The sequence below is a fragment of the Typha angustifolia genome, chromosome 15 (assembly GCF_048772165.1).
Source record: "Typha angustifolia cultivar Huaian chromosome 15, ASM4877216v1, whole genome shotgun sequence".
In the NCBI taxonomy this organism is placed as follows: Eukaryota; Viridiplantae; Streptophyta; class Magnoliopsida; order Poales; family Typhaceae; genus Typha; species Typha angustifolia.
This window is the reverse complement of record NC_133253.1, coordinates 18,808,677-18,826,032: the sequence shown is the minus strand read 5'-3', so window position 1 is coordinate 18,826,032 and position 17,356 is coordinate 18,808,677. Positions and strand designations below refer to the sequence as shown.

Below are 17,356 nucleotides of genomic sequence, written 5' to 3'. Positions count from 1 at the left end.
CCAGGAAAAATATTGTTCATCTTGACTTAATATGTATGGGCAAAATGATAATTTTGCCTTTTCATTAATAACAAACTTAGAGTTGCCTTTTTAAGTTCCGACCACGCCAGAGTTAAATACTTAAGTTAAAAATACACAATAGTTTCATACAATTAAGTCAAATAACATGTAAAAAAATAAAGGGAGAAGCTAAAATAACAGCACTACTAAACCCAAATTAGCGAAACAAAGCCTCAACAACTATACATCATGTCTAGTTTTCAACGTGCTGCAGACTAAGGTAACATATTGAGGTATAAAATACATTTTAACAATTCTCTTATTAATATATTGGGTAATTAAATAATTCATCCCAGAGAGGCATTTAAGTGTAAGATTAAGGGGAAAGATTGCATCCGTCTTTTAAGTCAAAATGCATTGGAGGCATCTCGATATAGTGCGTTCCTAATTTTCAATGAGTTATAATGAGACGACTGATGATGCCATCTTCACGTAAGGTTCAGGAAATATATAGTTAAAATTTTATCCTAAATAATTTTTTTAAAGTTTTTAATAATATTTTAGAATTATTTTGTACATGTAATGTCACTGATGCTTCGCCTGGACACCTTCAGAGGTTGCACCATAAAACCGTAGTTGGATTTCAACGGTACTCCGAAACCATGAAAAGTTTCCCAAACAAAACGGCAAAACGACAAAACTCCAACTCTCTTTATTCCAAGCAATTCCCAATTCAAAGCGTCTCCTTCCCTCTCCTCCCCCCTGGTCCCCCTCCATGGAGCCGCTCCCCCCCTGCTCCACCAAATCCTCCCACAAAGCCTGCGATTCGGTTGGATATGCTGCGGGGGAGGGCGGCGATGACGGTGGCGGGGTTCGAGGAGGTCCCTCCGCCTCTGGGGCGGCGCCTACTCTCGAGAAGACGGCAGGTGATGTGATATCCACGGTCAAGAAGGGGCAGAGCGATGCGGCTTCGTCTTCTTTCTCATCTTCTTCTTCGTCTTGTCAGACTCTATACTCTCGTCGAGCGCCGCCCTCGCGGAGAGGAGGATTACGGCTAAGGTGCAGGCGTCGCTCTTCGTGGACGCCTCATGGTAGTGGATACGGAGATGATAGTATCCAGGAGCTTGCTCTTCCCGTGGGAATGTCCTTTGCCGCCGTTATTGCACAGGTTTATTTGGTTTCAAAGTGTTTCTTATATTTCTGAGGGAACATAGGTTTTTTTTCTTTTTCTTTTTTCTTTTTAAGCGATTGATCTCATATCTGCGTAGAGTATCAAAGTTAGGTGTTAAAGTTGATGCCTTCCTTTTGAATTGGAAATAGAAATTATTTAAGTCTTCCAGTAGATGCTTAGTATCATTTGTTTGTGCCTCAGTAATTGATGAAAACAAGAAAGAATTTCTCTAGTGAATCATGTTTCCCTTCTAGGAGCATTAATGATGTGATGGTTAGTAATGGATAGTTTAGTCATAGCATTGCTCTGAGAGTCTGAGGTATTGAAGTGTCTAGTTTGATGTTGCGATGAAGGTTGTTTCCTTCTCTACCATGTATGAGTCCTACCAAGTTGCCAAGTTGGTTAAGAAAGGCATCATGCTAGTGTGCTACATGGTACCACAGACATGGCCACAGAGATCGATCAATAAGAAAGATAGATTCAGTTATTTTCAGTCTGAAGTAGATTCTCTTGCACAAGTCAGATAATCTAATGACGACGTCTTTTTTCCTATGAGAGGCATTATATATTCTCTTACCACCTTTGCCAAGTCCTTTTCTTTTCCCAGTTCTTGCTATGTACGCTGAATTACTTTTGCTGTGGGTGCACCAAAGGATTGTTTGGCGAAGTATAAATGCCATTGATGCAGAACCCAACATGCGCCACTCTTGTGTGGCATTTTTATAGAAAGATCATATTTAGAAAATTTTGTTCTATTAATTAATTTTACTACCAAAGGATGAAAAGTATGGGTGATAGTGATGAATAATTACCTTGTTGGGACACCTATCTAGTAACTCCAATTAAATTTTTTACCTGTGGCATGTCTATATAACTACTAAATAATTGGAGAAGAATTATATGCAATTCAATGAAGGAGAGTCCTGATGATAAGGACCATGACTTTGATGACTCATTGACATTCAGAAGACTCATGTAACCGAGAACTGCCTGTTAGACATTGAAACTTTTTTAAGCAGATTAAAAGGAAATTATGTAAGATTATTGCTTTTTGTGAACACGAATTGTCTGAACTTTTATTCGTGGGTGGAATGGGTGCTATTGATTTCAGTCTAGCTCCGGAAGAAAAACATATGGTCATAGTTGTTGCTTGATTGTGCACTTTTAATAACTCAAATACTTCTAACATATTATTGTCATTTTCAGTGGTATCATGAACGAATTGTTACACATGCCCTTTAGGTTACGATGCATTTAGACTTTGGAATAAGAAGGTTGTTAGATGCATCAAGTTAAATACGCCAAGGATTAAGATAGTTATTCTTCTCCTGCTTAGCAGCAAGAGAAGAACTGGGCTATCCGGCTTCTCACTCAATTAAGAATATTGAGCACTAGATATTCAGGTTTAGCACTTCAGTTGTCAACAAATTGATATTGAATAAAACTAGCATTCATTATTCATCTTGTTCCTCATTCCATTTTATCTCATTTCGTACTTATCTTGTGCTACTCTGAAAGTGCTTAGTTTCTTGATGATATGGATGTTTCTTTTTGTATTCTCTTTTACAGGTTTTAGATGGAATGAATATCTGTGGAGAGAGATTATCAGTTGATCACCTATCCATGGTACAATCTTTCATAGCTTTGACATGAGTGTGAAATGCCACAGGAACCTTGTATGATTATCTGACATCATTGTACTTGCAGATTTGTTCTTCAGCAGTGAAAGAATCAGTGACAAATGTAAGTTTGGTTCTAAACTTATTAAAGAATCTAGTTCCCTTTTTCAATAAACTCCTGCATTCTGGAATAGTAAAACATGTGCCTTGCATTTCTATTTGAATAGATATATGGTGATAGGTTCAACTCTTTCACAAGCAATTTTGAAAAATCATTTGGCAGCACATTGAAAACCCTCCGTCTTATCAATGAGACATCTATCTTTGAGCAAAGAAGCACAGATTGCAGCTCATCTCTAAATAGCTGTCCTGTAACTGCAGCAAACTTTGTTTTACAAAGGCCTGTTGCAGAATTCCAGGAGAATCTATCATTGAATTCCATGAACAGTCAGCTTATTGTTCACGGGCAAGTTAATCAGCAGATCACCAATGCTTCTCATAGTAAATCTTGTCCTGATTTTAACCAGCGCATTCTAACTACATTTGAGAAATCTGTAAATGAACAGACCCGCTGTAATGATCTCAAGGCATTTGAGATAGGTCTAACTATGAAAAAGTTGCAACTAAAGCATTCTCAGTTAGCCCTTAGTTCCTATACACATGTTTTGGAAAAGATAAAGATATCCATGGGAATCTCTAAGGCTACATTCAGAAAAGAGAAACTGAGAAATCAGATGCAGGATATACAGCATGCTGAATTCATCAGGAGGTGCATCGATCTTCTTGTGGGTGGTTTGATAATCATGTCCTGTTCCCTTGTATGTGGAGCTTCTGTTTATTCATACCAGCGGATCACCGAGGTTACATCAGCTTGCACAGCCACAGACAAGGTTTATTATATGTGATGTCACTTGCTGTAATCTTGCTGATCTATTGAGAACCAGGAGCCACTGACAATCTGTTTTCCTTCCGCAGGAGTCTAAATCTTGGTGGATTCCTAACCCTGTGGCATCTTTCAATTCAGCCTGGCTTATATTGAGATGCCAATTTGTAGCCCTAACACAGATGCTATCAGGCATATTGATGATTCTGACCATTGCTTGGTTGGTTTTTCAGCGAGCAGCATTATCTGGACCGCATATGCCGGTATCCTTCATTCTCGTGCTGTTGGGAGTTTTTTGTGGTTTTGCTGGAAAGCTGTGTGTAGACACTCTAGGAGGGGATGGATATTACTGGCTTCTCTACTGGGAGGCTCTCTGCTTGTTGCATTTCTTTGCCAACGTATTCCCATCAGCTTTTTATGGTATCCTTTATGGCTCTGTGTCCATGTCTCAAGGAATCGAAGTTGTCAGGCTACCATACTGGATTAGGCGATACATATTCTACTCTATCCTGATGCTGATTCTTCCAGTATCCGCAGGTTTGCTGCCATTTGCATCTGTTCATGACTGGAAAGAACACTTCACCAAAAAAATGATGAGTATGAATATGAAGTGAAAATGAAGACTAAAATACTCTCGAGAGATTTTACATTAATAAAAGTGAATAAATGATCTCGTCCCTAATTAATCGTTGCCAAGATGTACCAGCCATTTGAAGACATTATGATGGGTAAGCTCTTTGGTATCCAATATATTTATGACATGCAAATTTGAAGTGTTCATGTATCGATGTGTTTATGTTTCCTGAGAAAATATTGAGTTATATTTGTGTCGCATTGTTAATACAACTGATGTTAGCTCCTTCTATGATTGATAACCAGTTGATGCCACTGTGTATTTTTCAATCAGATAAAAAGTCTTAACCTGGGCCTTCTATGGTTGTTTTCGACAATTGTAACCATACAAACTGTAGAAAAGAAAGTTAGAAATGAAATTTTCTTGCATCTCATAACCAATGGTAGGATATTATAATCAAGGATTAATTCTTTTTATCAGTTAAATAATACTACCATGGGGTTTCTCCATGCCTATACTTTATACCCCATTAGGCATAACAAAAAAAAATAATTAGAAAGTGGAATATCCTATACATGGGTTGAGATGGGCCGGGAGAAGCCCAATCCCTATTCTGCCGGTTAAGGAAGCTACGGCAGAATCCAGCCGTCCATCCTGAATAATCCCTTCCAACGGCCGAGATTTATCTCCGGATGCGTTAGTTTTCCCCTCGAGGAAGTTATGGTGCTCCCTCTCCTCTACATAACAGGCTACAGTGCAAGTTAGTTCTCGTCCGTGCCATAGCCGTAGGGTTTTCCAGAGACAAAGCAAAGCAAAGCAAGCAACCAAAGCGAGATCACAAACTCCATCGTATCTTTTCAAAGCGTCTCCTCTTCCTCCTCGTCGTTCTTCTTCTCTTCTTCTCTTCTTCCTGTCTCTTTTAATTCGATTCCAAGAGAGATAGTGAGAGAGGCGGATATTCTATTCCTCCCTATCCGCCGCTTATTCCTCGTTATTCCTCCCAATTCCGCTCGAAGGCCCTTCCTTCCCCATGGGCTCCCGTACCAATTGCCGTTTCTTTACGGGAATAGTGGATAAGAGAATAGGATAGAGTCCTTATCCGAACTCTACTATTCCCCTAATCCGCCCTTGTTTGCCGTAAGCGATTCCTCGCTCGCTTTATAGATATTATATGTATTTCGCGGATTTTTGTCTCCAACAATACCACTCCTAACTCTGCAACTATATTTTGGTATAAAGAGAAGTCTTCGCTAGGGTTTGTTAGGGTTTCGGATCTCCGTTATTTGGGAAGAGAGATCGCTTCCTCTCCCTCTCCTCGTCCTTCTTTTTGACTGTTAGGGTTCTGTTCTCTTTCGCGGTTTATAGTTCTCTCGGAATCATGGGGAGGTAAGGACTCTTGAGGGCGTTTGGGTGCATATTGGCAAGAATGGATGTGTAGAAGCTTAATCTAGTGTTTTAAGTTCCCAATTCGTAGTAGTTTTTTTTTTTTGGAAAAAAAAAATTGGGTGCAGAGGATAGGTAGTCTTGGCAGAGTTAAAGCTGTTGACTTCGCCAGCCCCTTGGGGGGGCGACTGGTCCCTGATTCAGGGTTGATCCTGTTGTGGTTTTCCTTCTTCTTTCTCCCTTGGATTGCTTGTTTTGTACAGAAAGTGTAATCCGGGCGATAGGGTGGTTGTGGGGGAGAATAGTTTTGAGGAGGAAAGAATAGTAATTGTATATGGATGGTGGTTTCTGTCCAACATGGAGAAGAATGAGCCGGCCTTCAAGCCAGAGTGGTTAAAATCAGCGAATGGGTGTGCACCCAGCAATGCCAGCTCGAATCATCATGCTAGTATTTCCGCGCTTTCAGGTTCCCTTTCTTCCCCCCCTCATAATTTTATTTATTTTTTGCTGATATCTTTACTATACTTATTCTACCGTGGTCGGTTGTTGTACCAACACATGCTTTCGATTGTGTAGATGATCATGGTATAGGGAATTCCTTTAAGAACAGATTGTCAGTTGACCGCGAGAGGAATTTGTCATCCTCCTCCTCAAGGAGGAATTCAAGCTTGAATTCTTCCAGGAGTCATGATAAGGACATTTCTGGAAAATCACGGGCTTACAGTAGTTTTGGTAGGAGCAACCGTGAGAGAGAGCGGGAGAAAGATTTTGACTTCCGTGGTCGAGAGAGTAGGCCAGCTTTTGTTGACAATGGGTTTCATGACTCGGATCCCCTGATTGCAAGTAGATTTGAAAGGGATAACTTGAGGCCTTCTCGCTCTATGGTATCAGGGAGGCCGGTTGACACATGGCACAAAGGACAAGGACTTAACTCAAATGCTGGCATTCTTTCTAGGGGAAGTATAATTGGTGCCTCCTTTGAGAAAGACTTTCCTTCACTTGGCAATGAAGAGAAGAATGGACGCCCTGATGTAGGCAGGGTTTCTTCTCCTGGTATTAGCACACCGATTCAAAGTGTTCCTTTGGTTGCTTCTGCGATACCCGGAGTTGATAGCTGGAATTCTGTGTTGGCAGAAGTTCCTGCAGTAATTGGAGCCAAGAGGTCGAGCCTTTCACCTGTCTCCCAGAGTGTGCCCATAAGTCAGGCTGCTGCAGCTTCGAGCAGTGCAACAGGATTAAATATGGCTGAAACAGTAGCACAATCTCCATCACGAGTTCGTGCTGCACCACAGGTAGACTATTGACTGTGACAATATAAGTCTTCTTTCTTGTTCAAGAATGCAGATCTATCCATGAAATTGATTTTCTATGCATTCATTTATATTATTTTCTTCCCAGTTATCTGTTGATACCCAGAGGATTGACGAACTGACTCTTAGACAATGCAAGCAGCTAATACCTATGACACCGCCAATGCCTAAAAACTCTGTAGGTTCCTTACCTTTTCTGTCACAAGTTATTAGCTGCCTTATATTCTATTAAATATCTTTCCTTTAATGTTATGCATATGTTTGGATGATTGCATAATATTTCTGACAAGTATTATCCTTACTGAAAGATGACACTTTTTTTACACTTCAGTCGGTGTTTATAATTTCCTAGTAGATCTTAGTCTCTTGGTCTCTTGATCTCTTATGAGATCTTCCATCTCTCAATTGTTGGACAATGATACTAAAGAAACAGTGAGTTCTAGGAATCGTGAAACTGCTGTGGCAACTCGAGGTAACTCTTCTCTAGCACATTAACTATCTTGTGTAGGAATTCAGTGGATGCCCACATAATTTATTGAGTGAGAAAAGTATGGGTGTACTCTGAGGCTGAGGTTGATGCTAACCTTTAGCAACGCTTTATGTTAGCCTATCCCCATTTAATGCTTGAGCTCACTGCTACTATTCTCAATCCAAGTATTTGAAGTTTTCATTATTTTAACCATGATATCATGGATCTATTAAGTATTTGAATACCGAGTAATCACTCTTATTCAAATTATTTTTATTCTATTTCATATATAAATTTGAATTGATTGTCCTCTCTTTGCTTACTATTTTTATTTAAGCTTGAGGTCCAATGAGTCCACAAGTTGTTTTATGTTTCATGCTAGTCATTGACAACTTTGAAGTTGCTACTATTATATGATTCACAATAATGATAGATAAATTTGGAAGTTACTTTAGATATATGCTCTTTTTGAGTTCTAAAACAAGGGACTATGGTTCATGAGCAAATTAGAAGTATTTATACCTTGCTTGGATCAGATATTTATTATTGTGTGATTTAAAAGAAAGAAATGTGCTATTGGATTATAATAATTTGAATGTAGGAAGATAGATTACTAAGGAGAGAACAGTTAAGATTGGAGGAATAGACTCTCTTATATGGAAGAAAACCAAACAAAAGCACCTTCCCAAGTCATAAATTTGAATTGAAGAAAACGAGAGGAAAGCAAGGATCAAGAAGCTGATGGTGTCAAGGGGTGTAAATTATAATAGGAGCAGATGGTTGGTTAGGAGATTCATCGCTAATTCGCTATATAGGTTCTCTTATCTCTGATACTATGCCTTCCACTATGAGTTATGTAATGCTTTTGTAGATTTTCAGAGACTGCAAACATTGCAAAAGTACTTTTTGAACCATATTATTAGTTTCCTTGTAAAATAACTAGGTGACCCTTTTATTTTGAGTTTCTATTCTGTAATTACCTAGTTGGAAGGGATTTGGTTCTATTGGTTCTCTTTTGGCTGCCTGTTTTAGTACTATTCTTAGCTTCAGCTATTTTGCAGTACTATTCTCAGCTTCAGCTGTTTTATTACTATACTCTAGCAAGAAATACCAATTCTATTTTCTGTTTTGTTTTTGCTTATAAATTTCTCTATTGCTACTCAGTATCTTTCTAGTAGCGTTTTAGTTTTGTATATGAAGTAAGGCCTTGTATTCTTCAAATATACTTTCTGTTCCATTAACTTTTCCTATTTCAGCATGCCCTCAGTTTCAGCTATTTTCCAGTGTAGTATGTTTGGTTTTGTCCATGAAGTAAGACATAATATTCTTCCTTAACTATGCCTTCTGTTATATTTCTGCTCCTTGTTTGATCACTGTGTGTCAGTTTTAGCTATTTTCCTAGTAAATATTTCTGAGGACGTGTTTAGTTTCCTCACCATATTATACGTATTGTTCTTCAACTATAGTTTCACTAAGTGAGCCCAATGAAACCTGATTGCATGATCTTACATTGCTGTACCTTTTAATTCTGTGGCTTTACCTACCTTCGCCCAGAATTAACAAGAGATGTTTAAAGAGGTTACTATAAAACATCCTCTACAGACTGCGCTGTGCTTCAGAAGGTTATCTTGTTGTGTCATTCTGATTCAGTTTTTAGATATTGATTTTATTCTTGAAAAGTACTTTAACTTTTTATGCTTGCTTGCTGCAGGTAAAGATATTGTTTTGGACCTTCTCTTTTTAATATCATTATGCAGTAATATCTAAAAACTCCATGGTCTCATTTACTTAGGAATAAATTCAATTTTAGAATAAGTATTTCTTTTTGTTATTATCAAAATAAGGTCTTTATTTCAGTAATAATTATTCTTGTGTTTACTTGAATTCTAAAATAAGGGCATTATAAGTACCTTTTATGTGATATAAAGTGAAAGAAAAGATGAAAAAAATATTTTATTTTTTATGAAATTACTATGAATACCTTTTGATTTGATATAAAGTAGGTTGATGTGATAGATATCAATAATAAATTAATAATTGAGTTCGTATGTGGTATAAGATTTAATTTTGATGAATAATGTTTATATTCTAGAATGAAGATATTATGTTGTTTAGTTTTAATTATGAATTTTAAGGAGTTATATTCTGGAATAAGAAAAAAATTATTCCTAAAACGAATGGGAGCTAATTGTTTGTTCAATTGTTGCATTTAATGGCTGTTTTTTTTTTAAAATTTAATGTACAGGATATGTTTTTTCCTTGGGAGTAATGACCCTTCTTATTTTTAGGATTGGTAAATGGAAAAATCTGCCAGCGAGTTGTATAATTGAGTATAATCCAATTATTTTTTATACTGGTTTACAGCATTGTTTTAGAAAGTGTAGAAATGACTGACCATTGATTTTCGTTTGATCTTTTTTCTTCTGACATTTTTTTAATGAATCTCACCTTTATCTTCGTGTTTCGACTGAATCTCATGCTTGATCTGTATTACTTGTTCGTTGAAAGAAAGATCATGGTTATCGATGATTATTGCAGTGATGTGCAGGACGGAGAACAGCTACTGTGCTCAATGTTTCAGTTAATATCATGTTTCTTGTGATTGAAGAGAAAATTGCTATAGTGCACACTTTCTTGAGGATAATATTTTGCAATGAAGTTACTTATCTCCAAAAAATTCTCAGGTATCAAGCTCGTCAGAAAAATTGAAAAACAAAGGAACAAGAGGTGGAGATTCTGGTGGTACTCCTAAGTCTATGCAACAATCGTCATCTCAGCCTCTCAGCCCTGCATTTCGTGCTCCAGTGAGATCTGATACTGTAAAGCCATCTCAAATGGGGAGTTTTCAAGTCCTCAACCGAGAGAAGAATGGCCTCTCTCCTACCACAAGAGATGGTCCAGGTTTTAGAGTTGTGAGCCCTGTCGGTCCAGCTCCATCTGCTTCAACTCTCCCTTTTAAAAGCCCCACTAACCAAAAACCTAAAGTAGACACCAAGGGTACTATGTTGTCTTCACCCCATAGTCCCTTTGGTGAGAAAAGGTTGCATTCACAAGCAAAGGAAAGGCATGAGTTCTTCAACTACTTACGGAATAAAACATCCAGCAGTTCAAGTTCTTCTCCTGAGCCAAGTGGTGTTTCATCATCATACGGTTTAGTTTCAGTAGGGCAGGAAGCCTTTTCTGTCAATCATGAAATGGATGATCATAAATTGTCCACTTCTGGCTCGAAGTGTTCAGAGAATGGTAATTGTCTTACTGAAAATATAGATGCTTGTGAGCAATCTGAGAGTCTTTTACCTGAGACTGAAGATATTAATCTGTCTTCAGAACCTGATGACCCAGAAGAAGAAGCCCTCCTGGGATTACTTGGATGGGATAAGAATGAAAAGATTGAAGCTTTGACAAAGGAGGAGATTGATGCTTTCAAGATGAAGGTAATTCCTTTTCTATCTTCTTTCCTTGACCTGCTTAGAGAATGCTAATATCTACAACATAATTTGCTTATATTGCAAACTTACATATTACATACTTTTTATAGTATGAAGAGCGAATACAGTCCCTCAAGCTGGAGCGAGTACAATCCCCCAAGCTGTCCCAGTAGGAAGCTAGAAGAAAACTCGGCAGGCAACATAACGGGTATTGATGAATTGAGATTGAGCACATCTGAACCAGAAGCATGAGTTTGTTAGATCTCTCTGCTTTTAGAGCATAGATCTAGTTCACTACCGTACGATCTCCAATCTCATCAATTGGATTGGAGTGTTGGAGAATTGGGTAGTTTCTGTATTTTTGCTTGCTGAAAAGAGGAGGGGCATAATATTTTCCCCTCCCTTGTTGCTGAAGGGAAGTGAAGTGCAGAATAAGATAAGGCTCTTCTGGAGACAGAGGTGCATTAGCGTGCTGTCCTTCAAAACATAGGTTGCTTTTTTTTTTCTCTTTTGTTCTTTCTTCTTTTTGAGAAAATGATGGAATTTACGTTGGAAGGTATATAGGATTAACCTTGGTCTAAGAACTTGCGGAGTTTGGTTAGTTTGAGCTTTCCTTTTCCTTTTTACTGATATACATATTTAGTCTTGTTGCCTCTTCCCTTTTGTTTCCCTCGAGAGAATCTGGTTGAGAGAAAGAGAATCTGGTGCTGCTTTTGATCAGTTTGGAAATTTGTCATTCTTGTTGTTTGGTCAAAACCTAATGTCATGAGCAAAGCGTGTAGCTATTTGGAAAGGTGGTTTGTTCTTCAGGATATCTTGGGGCCTTCTATTTTGGACAATATTATGTATCTCCATCTTTGACTACTATAAATTTTTGAAGCCTCTCCTCAGTGCTCAGCTGTTATAAAGCTCACGCTGCATGGAATCATGTACGATGTTATTCTCAAAAGACTTTTCCAATCAAATAACTAATACGTGCACGTTTTTCTTCATTTTTGAAACAAAGATATATGCAAGACACATCACCTGTAGTTTTATATTTGTCAGTAATTGCCGCGTAATATGTCTTGACATTGTCATCCACATAACGAGAATATAAAAGTTTTACGTGTTTATCCTTGTATCAATCTGAAATTGTAAATCGGCTCTCTCAGAATAGAGAAGACGTACACTTTGTAGGTTAATGAAAATTATTGCGGAATAAAATGGACCGGATGCATAACTTTCTTCTTTTCTCATCTTGGTTGAACTAATTGTTTGTCTTTTGGTGCCTGCAAAGAACACGCATACTAATGCCACACATAGGACCCACAAAACTGGAAGATTTTACATGTCAAAGGGGTAGACATTCAAGTTTTCTTTTGCTGGAAAAACAATGGGCAGAGCCCTTGAACAAAATGACAGAAGAAGAAAAGACCTCCAAGAACTGCATCCTTGGAGGTTCTCTTATTTGTTTTTATCTTGTGGATAATCTCCCAAGTCCTAACACAATGAAACTTTAAAAAAAAAATTTACTAGAAAGACCAATGGAGTACAAGTTGATATTGACCAGCGTGGTGGTAAGATATTCATTAATCTATGAATGATCATCAGAGCCTGCTGAAGATGGAAGCTATCTCTTCAGGAATGGATGCTTCAACAGCTGAGCAGCAGAGGGCCGATCGTCTGGATTAACCTGTACACACTGTTGTATAAAATCTCGGGCATCTCTTGTCAAGGAGTTGGGTATAGGTGGTCGTTCGCCCCGGCCAATTTTAAATAAAGCTTGTGCCTGCAAATTGGAGAGGGCCATAGTTATTTAGAGCTTCTTGCAGCACTAAAATAAATAAAGATGTCAAAGTTGTACTAAATAGTCATGCTGGTGAAAATAATCAAACGATTCATGATATATTTTCTTTTAACTCCTTGAAGGCTAATGTGAAGCAGGCAATAGCAAACTGTAAAGTGGAGGTCAATGCATAGCTGTCCAACAAATCCCGGTAAAAAGGCCTTCACCTAAAATTTCGTGTTTACTACAATTACAAAACTATATCGGTAATGCTGGTGCAATTTGAACGAACAAGTGCTAATATATTATCAAAAAGACTAGAAACAACAGTTTCTAATGCATAGTAAAATCAGCATGAAGATTGTGAAACATATTTAAGGGCATCATGGTTACTCGCAAGGGTGAACATAAAATGATGGAAACCAAGAGAGTTATGCACACGCAAAAGATATAGAATATATAAAAGTTGCCAGAGTTTCAGGTGCTCATGCGGATCAAAATTCAAGTGCTTGAAGGAGCTACTGCATCTCCATGCTAACCTGTTCCATGATACTCAGAGGTGATTGCTCTAGGAGAGAAATTTTAGTGGGTTGCTAGAACCTTCAATTTTTGAGAAACAGAGTGTGGGGACATAAATTTGTGCTGATGCTACCTTGTGTAGACACACGAGAAGACAGAAAGACAAGAAAATGAAGAAAGGTTTTTTGCACTATCCATGAGAAGACAGATTCATTGAACAAGTGAGCTGACACCTGCGGGAGGAGCTCCTCACAACCAATAGTCTACATCACGCTTTCATGGTCCAGAATGGGAATCTCTTGATTTAAGGGATAAAGGTCTTCTTTGTAAAGGTGGTTTCACCTACAGGCTATATTCAAATTCCTTAGTTTGACTTTGAATGAATCAGAAACAACTAGGAGAATACATTTCAATCTTTAAAGAAAAACCTAACTACCATGATTAGAATTCTACAAGGCATGGCTGCTGTTACTTGCCCTTCTTTAGGTTATCTTAAAATGGACTTCTTAATCTTATAGAAGAGTAATGTCAGCTCAACCAAAAACAGACATATTGTAGTTCAAAGTGAGATTACGCACCCATTCAACATCAGGATAAGGAACACGACGAGTTAACATCTCCAAAACAGTGCAGCCAAGGCTCCATATATCAGCTGGTGGCCCGTATGGTCTAGTCTTAGCAACCTGTAAATTAAACCTCTCATCAGATCACACTCCAGATTATGTCCAACTGCCACTCCCACCATGGAAACTGGTGCAACATAATAAAGGATTGCTGGAAAGAAGCATTGAACACAAACATACTCACACTCAAGATTAAAGTATTCAGATATAAAAGGGACTTAACTAGATTGCCCAGTTGATCTACCATATATGATCACAGGTTTGCAAGGAATATCTAAGCAAATCACTATGCATGACTTTGTGCAGATTTATTTTTAGTTCTTGCTCTTGTTTTGGGTAGGAAAGGCCATTTTCCATTCTAACTATTCATCAAAAGATTGTCTCAGACCCTCAGCTATACAAACAAGGAAAGCTCCCCCAGCATATTAATCTCCACTAGAGAGCAAGTGATTGAAGTTTCTCATGCAAATCTCTCATTCTTTCAGCACATTTGGTGACTAATCCTGGGAAGTTAAACATATCAAATTGACTGAGATGCAAATAAAGAAATATCGCATCAAGCAACACAGCTTATGGAAAGAGGCAAGAAGACGTGCCAAAATTCAGAGATGTCTGTTTCTTATCTACTTTTTCCCAAAATAAACATGGAAAATTTACTGACTTGCACACTTTTCAACTTTTTAGGACTTCTGAGTTTTCCATCTTCTCAAAACCTTTTCAGCAAAATTTATTTTACTTTCAACCTTGCAATACTCAAAAGAGAGGAATCTAAGTGTATTTCCCTAAAACCCCAATAGTATAAAATTTAATTTTATGCAGTCCCAGCTCCCAACAGTTTTGCCTGATAACACTTATTTATGTTATAAGTTTCTTGGTATTATCAATCCTAATGTTAGAGTTGTCTCGTATTTGTTAAAGTGAGATACCAAAGTACATAAAATAGTAGCGTAGCTTACTTCTGGCGCCATCCAATATACAGTTCCCTTGCAAGATTTTGCTCCATTCAGTATAGTCAACTGAAAAAGAAGTAATATATAGGAATTAAGTAGTTAAAACTAATTCACAATCTCGCTCCCAAATGCATAAAAACTGAATGTACAAAAGAAGTGAAAAAAAATGGGACCTCCTTTGCCAATCCAAAATCTGCAAGTTTGACAGATCCCTTTGCATCAACCAATATATTTGCACATTTGATGTCTCTGCAAGGAGGCTTAAAAATATTAATTCTCCAGGAGCAGCATACTCTTATGCTCAAAGAAACATAAGAACCAACAAAAGTGTGGAGTTTTGAACTAGAAAAGTTGAATCATATCTTATGTTATTCAAGAAAGTGTACCAAAAGGGAATTTCCATTTCCTTCTAGAAGACAGGGAAGATGAATTGATATTGCACACATAATGTAGCCATTAGGGGACATTACCATGTTTCCTGATGAAACTTCTGGTCTACATATTGATGCATTTGTGAATATATAAACACCACTCAATCAAATATTTTACTTCTAATGAATACAACTCTAACAACATGCTAATTATCAAAGTGCTACATGTCATCATGCAATTGATATTTTAAAACCACCCTCCTATCTGAAATAAAGGTGTAAAATAATGCAAGATATTTGTACAATGAAGTCCATGGGATGTACCAAATGAAGCACCTCACCTGTGCACCACATTCTGTTCATGTAGAAATTTCAACCCATTTAGAATCTGCCTTGTGTATGCAGATACTTGTGAATCTTGCAAATGATACTTCTGATACAGAGAAGCCAAAGAACCCTGAGTAACAAGTTCAAGGAAGATGTACAATTTTGCTTCTTCCTACAAAATAATCTCTTGTCAGTTATTTCAATGAAATATAAGCAAGGTAAGAGTAAACAAAAGTTCTTTTTGGCAAGATCAGATAGAGTGAGGTGAATAAAAGGCTAAATAAAAGAAATTTCTCTATGCTATGACTATATTACAAGATGATGAAGAGTCATCAATTGTACTATGGATAGACAATACTACCTTTTATGTATTAGAATAATAGTTGGCAAGCAAATATGTTTATAGAATATATGAAAGCAGATAAACACAACCTAAGCTCCTATTCAGTTGTATGGAAAGACCATACTTTATGGTTTTAGTCACTATAAGATATTTTTATGCCAATTGTTAAACAGTGCCTGGAAAAAGTTGCTCCTTCAACATTTGAGGTAATAAAAAAATTCAAGAGAAGAAACATGTTATAATAATCTAAAAGTCACTTCTGGTTCAGTATCACCGCAAGTAGGAAACATTTGTAAATAACAATGCAGAATACCTTGTCTGATCCAAAATATTGAACAATGTTCTCATGTTCAAAACGACTTAAAAGCGAGATCTCCTGCAATCATAAGCTTAACATCAGAGGGGAAAAAAATAAGGAAGAGAACAGAAATGTTTCTTCAAGAGCCATTTAACATTACTCATAATAATACCTGCTCTAATTGAAAAATGCATTGTTTCGCATTGCTTCCTTGGTCAAGCAAGGATACTTCTTTGACTGCGAAAAAGAATCCATCACTGCAAAGATGAGGTTAGTAAGAACTTAGCAATATGGAAGATAGGAATCCAAATAAAGAGGTGGTTACTTACTCGCTGATCGCCTCATACACCGTTCCAAAAGATCCACTTCCAAGGCGATGACCTCTTATCCATGATGTGATCGTCCTCTTGAAACTCCCATTGGGTGAAATGGAAATGATTCCTTCTTCATCCCTTTCTGCAGACGAAACTTCTCGGGGTGAATCCAATACAATTTCTGATGAAATCCTTGTGTAATTGGACGTCGATTCCGTAAGACCTCTTGCCGTCTCGCCCAATCTCATCCCCTTCTCCTCTTCTTCCTGAACAACTTCTTCGCTATAATTTTCTCCAGCCTCCTCATCCTGCTGGGATTCGAAAGAAAACCGAGAATTCTGCTCAATTCCAACCGTCGATTCAACGATTAGGGGGTGGTCGTCCTCCAAATCGCGTCCACTGTCGTAATTGGTGGTAGATTTTGGAGGAGTAGGAGGAGTAGGAGGAGCGACGTCAGAATGGGATTTGAGAACAGCCCACGTGGAGGCGGGGACAGCGAACTCCTCGGGGCCGGTGAGGCCGAGGGTTCGGCAGAGGAGGTCGACCTCGCCGGCCACGCCGCCACGGATCCGGAAGCTGGTTTTGGAGAAGTCGAGATGATGTGGTTTATCCGACGAGACTTCGTACTCCACGTTCTTGATCGCGTTCCGCCGCTCCAGCCTCCGCCTTTGGCTTGAAGTTATCTTCGGGTCCATCTCCAAGGATTCTAATGCTTCCGTTGAAGGAGGAGGAGGAGGAGAAGTTAGGTTTTCGATTTTATAGAGAAAAAGTCAGAGGGTTTGACTTCTTAATTTCGTCGATATCTGACGGCCATAATGTTTTTTTTTCCCCCAAATTTTATGTCGTAAAATGCTAAACTGATCGGGATTTTAGTTAGAGAATGAACTCAGCAATTCAACATCTTCTTTATAAACTAATGAAGTATTAACTTTATCAGTATTTTTAGTGCGGTAAACTAACGCATATCAAAAGTACGGTATGAACTTAGTTTTCTGAATTTAATTAT

General features: G+C 38.0%; 3 protein-coding genes across 6 annotated transcripts; 2 read left to right on the top strand and 1 right to left on the bottom strand.

The window, feature by feature from the left end:
• Nucleotides 1-678: 678 nt before the first annotated feature.
• LOC140777324 (protein CPR-5-like) lies at nt 679-4,541 on the top strand. Of its 2 annotated transcripts, XM_073121361.1 has the most exons (6): nt 792-926; nt 1,007-1,168; nt 2,741-2,797; nt 2,879-2,914; nt 3,018-3,680; nt 3,766-4,541. In XM_073121361.1, exons 1-6 carry the CDS (start codon nt 837-839, stop codon nt 4,285-4,287), a joined length of 1,530 nt encoding a protein of 509 aa, XP_072977462.1. In that variant the 5' UTR covers nt 792-836; the 3' UTR covers nt 4,288-4,541. The 2 variants fall into 2 exon arrangements, with proteins under 2 accessions (XP_072977460.1, XP_072977462.1); XM_073121359.1 differs by having other exon boundaries at nt 679-1,168.
• A 445-nt stretch (nt 4,542-4,986) lies between these two features.
• LOC140777323 (uncharacterized) lies at nt 4,987-11,786 on the top strand. 3 transcript variants are annotated; one of them, XM_073121357.1, is made up of 6 exons: nt 4,987-6,096; nt 6,207-6,683; nt 6,765-6,922; nt 7,029-7,118; nt 10,094-10,843; nt 10,948-11,786. In XM_073121357.1, the coding sequence occupies exons 1-6, from the start codon at nt 5,988-5,990 to the stop codon at nt 11,008-11,010; spliced, it is 1,647 nt and encodes a 548-aa protein (XP_072977458.1). In that variant the 5' UTR covers nt 4,987-5,987; the 3' UTR covers nt 11,011-11,786. The 3 variants fall into 3 exon arrangements, with proteins under 3 accessions (XP_072977458.1, XP_072977457.1, XP_072977459.1); XM_073121358.1 differs by having other exon boundaries at nt 4,992-6,096; nt 6,207-6,922; nt 10,094-10,652; nt 10,737-10,843; XM_073121356.1 differs by having other exon boundaries at nt 4,990-6,096; nt 6,207-6,922.
• A 355-nt stretch (nt 11,787-12,141) lies between these two features.
• LOC140779424 (mitogen-activated protein kinase kinase kinase 1-like) lies at nt 12,142-17,091 on the bottom strand. Its single transcript, XM_073124482.1, has 8 exons — nt 16,366-17,091; nt 16,209-16,293; nt 16,052-16,114; nt 15,410-15,567; nt 14,871-14,946; nt 14,704-14,763; nt 13,703-13,807; nt 12,142-12,608 (listed from the first exon to the last, which is right to left on the bottom strand). The coding sequence occupies exons 1-8, from the start codon at nt 17,043-17,045 to the stop codon at nt 12,450-12,452; spliced, it is 1,386 nt and encodes a 461-aa protein (XP_072980583.1). The 5' UTR covers nt 17,046-17,091; the 3' UTR covers nt 12,142-12,449.
• Nucleotides 17,092-17,356: the final 265 nt, after the last annotated feature.

Excerpts from the sequence above, each read along its gene's own strand:
- LOC140777324 (XM_073121359.1), top strand. The coding sequence starts at position 776 with ATGGAGCCGCTCCCCCCCTGCTCCACCAAATCCTCCCACAAAGCCTGC. Across the intron at positions 2,915-3,017 it reads TGAAAGAATCAGTGACAAAT|ATATATGGTGATAGGTTCAA; the intron begins GTAAGTTTGGTT and ends CTATTTGAATAG. Across the intron at positions 3,681-3,765 it reads CTTGCACAGCCACAGACAAG|GAGTCTAAATCTTGGTGGAT; the intron begins GTTTATTATATG and ends TTCCTTCCGCAG.
- LOC140777323 (XM_073121356.1), top strand. The coding sequence starts at position 5,988 with ATGGAGAAGAATGAGCCGGCCTTCAAGCCAGAGTGGTTAAAATCAGCG. Across the intron at positions 6,097-6,206 it reads TAGTATTTCCGCGCTTTCAG|ATGATCATGGTATAGGGAAT; the intron begins GTTCCCTTTCTT and ends TCGATTGTGTAG. Across the intron at positions 10,844-10,947 it reads TTGATGCTTTCAAGATGAAG|TATGAAGAGCGAATACAGTC; the intron begins GTAATTCCTTTT and ends TACTTTTTATAG.
- LOC140779424 (XM_073124482.1), bottom strand. The coding sequence starts at position 17,045 with ATGGACCCGAAGATAACTTCAAGCCAAAGGCGGAGGCTGGAGCGGCGG. Across the intron at positions 16,294-16,365 it reads GTGTATGAGGCGATCAGCGA|TGATGGATTCTTTTTCGCAG; the intron begins GTAAGTAACCAC and ends TCATCTTTGCAG. Across the intron at positions 16,115-16,208 it reads GCATTTTTCAATTAGAGCAG|GAGATCTCGCTTTTAAGTCG; the intron begins GTATTATTATGA and ends TTATGATTGCAG.